General features: G+C 30.4%; 1 protein-coding gene across 1 annotated transcript; it reads left to right on the forward strand.

Annotated features, from left to right (window-relative positions):
* Window positions 1–4,282: 4,282 nt before the first annotated feature.
* LOC137821548 (zinc finger protein 1) lies at window positions 4,283–6,355 on the forward strand. Its single transcript, XM_068626190.2, has one exon. The coding sequence runs from the start codon at window positions 5,387–5,389 to the stop codon at window positions 6,218–6,220; it is 834 nt and encodes a 277-aa protein (XP_068482291.1). The 5' UTR covers window positions 4,283–5,386; the 3' UTR covers window positions 6,221–6,355.
* The last annotated feature ends 728 nt before the right edge of the window (window positions 6,356–7,083 follow it).

Raw genomic sequence — 7,083 nt, forward strand, 5'->3', positions numbered from 1 at the left:
ATCTCAATTATGCTCACACCTCAAATAACAACAATTATTTGCGTATAAAAAAAAGTATTACTAAAAAGGAAAGAAAATGCAAAAATATGGGAACTAGACCAAAACTCATATATTAACAAAAACTATACATAAGTAGACTATATCTATTTATAAACAATTCTAAAAACAAACTAGATGATAGCCTATTATACCAATGAAAAAATTCTCTATGAATAAATCCAAAATTAGTCAACTTATCAGCACATGCATCCTTTCATAAAAAAAAAATATGAGTAACCCTAAACTTGATTATTCAATAATTAAAACAAGTATTTCATTGATTACGAAACATTCAATGAACATTTATCTTATCAGTAAACGCAACACATTTCATTTTATTATTTGATGTTGTGGGTTAACTTCAAATTAAGATTAATATGAAACTTGAATAAGTTAATACATTGTTTGAAATGAAGATATAAGGAGCTAATAGTATTATTCCATTGTAAACTAAAATTATGATGATTGATATAGTTGGGATAATGTCATTTTAAGCACAGGTAGGGCTTGTGGAAAAGTAATTTGACTCCTTGTGCTTTAATAAGATGACACAGCATTGTGAATATCTGAAGCGGTTGAGACGATATGTAAGAAAAAAGAGAGAATAAAAGCAGGAGATATTATTGGTGAAAATTGCGAACACGACCATCTTAGGATTCACAATAACATGAGTGCGTGACTATTAAGGGCACGCCATGTTTTGATTTGTCGTGACATTTTGTCATCATGTACGTGTGTTTGTGCTGAGCGTGTGGGAGCTAGAAGACAAGGGCAAAGAAAGAAAGTAGCATTAAAGTCCTCATCTTTCGATTACTTTGATATGGATCCTAAAGATTTTATTTTTCCCTTTTGTGATGCTTTAATAGGTTGGATTTTATGAGAGACAGAGAAATCTCTAAAAGAGATTTGGTTCTATGCATTTATTACACATCTAATTAACCATATACCAAAATGGAATCATACAAATCATAATCATTACTTTATATTCCCAAACTCACTCATCATCCTTTCAAGTGGGCTTATCATTTTCATAATCACCTGTCAAAAATCACTTCTCATCGTGGTAAAGTTATTCTATACGTAAAACCACCATGTTCTTTATGTTCATGTTCTGGTATGTTAAATAGAGTTCAAATCTTATGTTCTTTCCTCCTTCAATCTATGAAGCGTTTTTCAATCACAAAATTGTTGTAATGAATGAAGTACGCACAATTTGAGATAAAAACAGACCACATTATTTTGGTATGTCAAAGCGTTAACTTTTCCTTTTTCATTTTCGACAATTTGGCTCTACTATAAAAACTTTGGGCCTAAGCCCATTTATCATACTTATTCCTTCTTCTTTTCATTCTCCTTACACATGTTTTTTCTTCTTATAAAAAAACCTCGCTCTTTAACTCAATCTCTTCCATTCTTCTCTCTTACATTTTATTATTTTTAAAATTCGATTTTACTATACAGTACTTTAAAAAGTAAATTAGAAAGAATTTTAAATATTCAAATTTATTTACAACTCACACACTACTAAAAATCATTTATGATCCAATCATGTTTTGGTTGAGTAAATTTTATTTTCTTTCATATATAGTTCTGTGTTAGCGATCTCATCTAAGTACATTTCTTTCTATTAGTCTAGGACTTTAGTTATCTCTGTAGTTTCAGAATTAGACTTTTTTGAAGTTATGATTTTTCTAATTTCAATTTTTAGATTCTATTTGAGGAGCACGATAGTAAAAGTGAGGGAAACTAGATTATTTATTTATTTAAAAAAATTTAAATTGTTGAAATTGCATTGTTGTGTCTTAAAAATTAAATGTTGACATTGTAGGAAGAAATACTTAGTTTCTTAGATGTGCATAAGTTGATGAAATTTAAATTTAGCATTTGTCAATTAAAAATATTTTATTGAAAACTTCACCTCTGATGTGATGTGATGAAATTGGTAGTTTGACCAAAGAAAGTTTTTATGTAGAAATGTGTGGCTTAAATGTACATGGAGTTTTGGGTATATACAAGGAAATGAAAATTTGAATGTTTTAAGTGAATTTGCTTAATTATAAAGTGGAAAATGGTGTGAAATGGTATGGTTAGTGGGGTTTAGGATAGTTAAATGGTCTTGTGCATATTTTTTGTATAATATCTAGTAGTTGAATTGGGTATTTATATTTTTTCAACTTGCTAAAATAATTAGATTTGTCAAATTTGAAGTATTGAGTTGATATTAAGATAATGCAAAAATGTATATTTGTTATAATTCGCTTAGCAATTCTGAGACCATGTTGAAATGAGTGTTTTTTTAAGATATCACTCAATAAAATCATTCCATTGACAAATCCAAAATAATTGCATAAAAATTGCTTAACGGATTATAATTTTGCAAGATGAACTTTTATTATTTGCTTATTTTGATTAAATGGACTTAATATTTATAGTTATATTTTAATTTAATATATTTAAGTATATATTTTGAATATTTAAAGTTAATGTTTGAATTTTGTGTGTTTAATCCAAATTTAGTTGTTTGATGGAATATGTAGTATTATGTAAGTAAAAATGAATCAGGTGTTAATTAATCTATCTTAAGCTTAGTACACATAATATTATAATCATTCATTAATATAATAGAGAATTACTTCATTGGTATAATAAGTTTTTTCTAGTTTATTATTAGAATTCTGTATTAATAGGTATAATTTACCTATGTATCGTTTTTCTAACATATAGGTTTTAGTTTAGTCTCCCATATTTTTGTATTTTTTTTAATAATATTTTTTTTCCATGTAATGACAGATAATTGTTGTTTCTTGAGGTATCCACCTAATTTAGATGTCAAGTTGCATAATGAAGCCTAACATAAAAGTTTTTATAAAAAAAATATTAAAATTATTAATAAAAAAATATATTTTAGTTTCACTTAGCTCCTATATCACTTAGATGAAAACTTGTGAAAGTTTTGCATATATATTGGTTGAATGCATACAAGGAAGTACTTTACGTGCCTGTGAACCATCCTAGAAATATATAAGTTCAAACATTGAGTTAGGTGTTAACATGGATATATCTAATTCAGTATGTGTTTTTCACAAAGTGTTAATCCTTTAAATTTATAAAGACTATCATTGAGTGTTTAATTCTATCATTATAAATGAATGATGACAAAAAGTGATTTTTATGTTTATTCTAATAGTAAAGTATTAAATATGATTTTTTATTAAATATACTACACTACTCATGTGTTTTCTTATGCATTGTAATTATGATACTGTGTTAATGGATGAAGAGATGTGGGGACAGATAGTGAATATTCTCATAGACAACAATAACAAGTTTTATTTTCATTTAATGTTTTGAAAATTTTTAGGTACTTCAATGTTTATAATTTAGTTTGCAAGAGCCATTTATTTGAAATTTTATACATTTTTACCTATAAGATATCTATACATGTCAAATATGTTATATTTTAAATTAAAAATACTATTAGTATATATATTGAGATTCTTTATACGACTGATTATTTCCCTTCTCTAAATAAAAATTCAAAACTACCCATCAATTCATCACTCCATCCATCGAAATGAAAGCTTACTTAAAATAATTGTATTCTAATACTCACTTGAATCACAAGACACACTTTTTATAGAACTAAACATTTTTATATTTTATTTTCATCAAACCATCATTTTATTTTGATATATTTAGCTATTTTAATTTTATATAAGCTTTGATTTTATCTGCAAGTATAATATTGTTTTACTTTAGATCAAACTTTGGAACAAAAGAAGTATGAGAAACTAAGTTTAAAAGATGTGAACTGAGAAATGAAACCTGATATATTCTACTTTTGTGATATTACAAAAATTGTCTTGTAACAGTAGTTGTTTTTACTCCATAATTGGCAATGCCTTGTTGGATGGATAAAAAAGATGGTATGCATTTAAAAATCAACAAATCGGAATAGAAAGTAATTTTAGAGCATTAACAGTGATTAATGATGATTACTGGTTTGAATTCTCATCATATTTTCATCAAGCCGAATTGTATGACTCCTTAAAGAAGCAAAAGCTTCTTCGTCACACTAATTTTGTCTGCTGTGAGACAGGGAATGCACCTTGATTTTCTTATCTTGAAAAAATGAGGAATGGCTTTCACATTTTATACAAATATGCTACACATAGAGTGGGCCTGAGTATTAAACTGTGCCTTTAAAGTTTTATCCAGAAACCAGAAAGGCAGAGGAAGAAGAAAAAGCCAAAGTGGAGAAAAAAAAAATTCTCCAAATCAGAGATGCAAAGGGACAGTCTAACAACAACTGGGGACATGTTGCCCTGATTGATGGACTTTCAAGTACGAAGGGAAGTTTGTTTGGTGATGAGTTTGGTCTCTATGACAATGTTTGGCTTTGTGTCCTATATGACATTATTAGTTTCACTTTTGAACCCCGCGTGATGGCATTACTTGATAATACAAATCTTCTCCTGGTCCTTGATGCACCCAAAGGCCAACTCCAAATGTTGTACCTCAGTGCTGCTCTACAAGACCAACAATGATACCACCATATGTGTCTTTACATGAGCATATGACATAGACCAGAGAGTTCATGTTGAAAAGGGAGAGGCTCCAAATCATACAGCTCATGCAGATTTAACTCTTTTACCTATGGTACTCCAAGCCAAACCAAAAGCTTTTGCATGTGTGGGCCACCATCTAAAAGTACAATGCAAATACACACCTGCATGAGTCTCAGTCTGTACAGCAGGCCACATGGGTGACAGTCTAACTCCTGGATTTTCAATAAAACTCTAAATTACTGTCTACAAAATATATACCTATTCTCTACTCTCTACTGTACTTTTTTAATTAACTTCCCAGATTCATCATAATAGTGAAATATTTTAGTTATGGTATTAGATATGAGAATCAAGTCCATGCCTTTTTAAGTTACTGTAGTTCAAATTTGATGTGTTTGTTTAGCCTTATATGCATTAATGTTTACTTGAATTGGGATAAAAGAACCCCATTTTTTAGTTGGAGGAAGCTTAAGAAAATTGGATTGGCTGAATCAGAACTTACAGAAGCAAATAAGAGCTAAAAATGTAATTAACTGCTAAGTATAAGTCTTTCTTGACAATAAGGTAACTTCATAGGTGATTTCCTCTGTACTAAACCTGACCAACTAATGTGATGCTGACCTACTTAAAATTATAAAACCTATTCTTATTTCACACACTTACCTATGACAGTAAATAAAATGGGAATAAAGTGTGTTGCCTCCTTCAGTATACTTTTTTTTTTCCATTTAAAGCTAGGTGTCAAGAATCAGTAATAGAGTTTTTAAAAGTGATCTGCAATGGAAACACTGAGCTACGAGGCTCCCTTCTATGATAGCCTTTCTGCTGTGGAGACTCCTCCAAGTCCAAGCACACCATTGCAGAATCCACAGGAGAAGAAACAGCTATCTGTTGAGGAAGAGGAAGAAGAAGAAAAAGAGACAAAAACAGGTACTTTACTGGATCTAAATATCCCTGGTGATGATTCGGCTACTGAGTGCAGTCCAGTGCTGAATCTCATCACTTGTCTGAACACGGATTTGTCATCAGAAAACCCCCATGAGCCACGGGTGTTCTCTTGCAACTACTGTCATAGGAAGTTCTACAGTTCACAAGCTCTAGGAGGACACCAAAATGCTCACAAAAGAGAGAGGTCAGTAGCAAAAAGAGGTCACAGATCAGCATCAGCCATGATGGCCCCAGCAACAGCTTTTGGAATTCCCTTTCTCCACAATCACCTTCCTCACTATGCCACTGTGGCTTCTCTGCCTCTCCATGGTGCTTGTATTAATAAACCACTTGGAATTCAGGCTCACTGTATGATTCACAAGCCTCCTCCTCCTCCTCCTTCTTCTCATCTTTCATTCAATGGATTTTCAAACACTATTGGACATCATCATCATGGGTGGTCAAGGTCAAGACCCCTTATTACTCAACAACCTGGAATAGGGAAGTTAACTATGGAAAGTTGTCACAAAACATCAAGAGGCAGTTTTGGGAGATTAGAAGCGGGGAGCACCATGCTCAATTCAGCAGTTAATGAAGAAATAAGTGAATATCTGGTTAGTGAAAATGTTAGTTTTAAGAGTAGTCAAGAACAAAAGCAACATCTTGACTTGTCCCTAAAGCTCTAAGCATCATGGGACTGTGTCCAAGTTTTAGTACTTAATTAGTAGGGTTAATATTTTGCCAAATTTATTGTTTCACAGCTTGTAATAATGTATTGTGTAAATTTGTTTGAGAGGATCAAGTTCTTTGAAGTTTGTTAATTCCTTTCTGAAGATCCATTTTTGTGTTCTAAACTGTAAACAATAAACAGTTTCTTTTCAAATCTATGGCAGAATCTGCCACAATTGATTTCAACTTCAAAATCAAACTGAAATCAATCAAATCTCTGAATTAGTGTCAGCAAAGAATCAATTTCCAACATCTTAAGGGTTGATTAATTAAGTTCAGTATATCAGACTTAACTTAGAGTGAAACTTTTGACAAACTAAACAATTATGGTTTGACTCAACATCCTAGAGATACCACTATGAATGATTACATTTATTTTCTTAGAAATGTGTGCCTTAGTTACCACCGATAAGATGAAATGTCTCTATCCTGACCATTTGTGTTAGAAATTTGAGAGATATATACATAAATGGTAGATGGATGACATCTCTTCAAGATTTGACTTTCAGATTTAGTAAGACATGAGCGTTAAATTTGAATAAGAAATGGATAAGATTTGGTTATATGAAATGAAGAGAAAATCTTACGTAAATTGAATGATTGTTGAAATTTAAATGAAATAAAATATGGAATAAGGATTAGATTTGAATGTTAGGAATTTAAGATCAAATAAAAATTATAAATGAATTAAAAATGAGTGAAAAAAATTAGGGTTATATTTGGATTATAAATGGATGAGAATTGAGTGTTAACTAGAGGTCTAGATAATGTGAAAGTCCAACATTGATTAAAAACAAAATCAGATTTGAACTTAGATTTG

This window comes from Phaseolus vulgaris, chromosome 9 (genome assembly GCF_051622355.1).
Source record: "Phaseolus vulgaris cultivar YP4 chromosome 9, ASM5162235v1, whole genome shotgun sequence".
In the NCBI taxonomy this organism is placed as follows: Eukaryota; Viridiplantae; Streptophyta; class Magnoliopsida; order Fabales; family Fabaceae; genus Phaseolus; species Phaseolus vulgaris.

Bases quoted from the DNA above. Each gene is read 5' to 3' on its own strand.
- LOC137821548 (XM_068626190.2), top strand. From the start codon at position 5,387: ATGGAAACACTGAGCTACGAGGCTCCCTTCTATGATAGCCTTTCTGCT.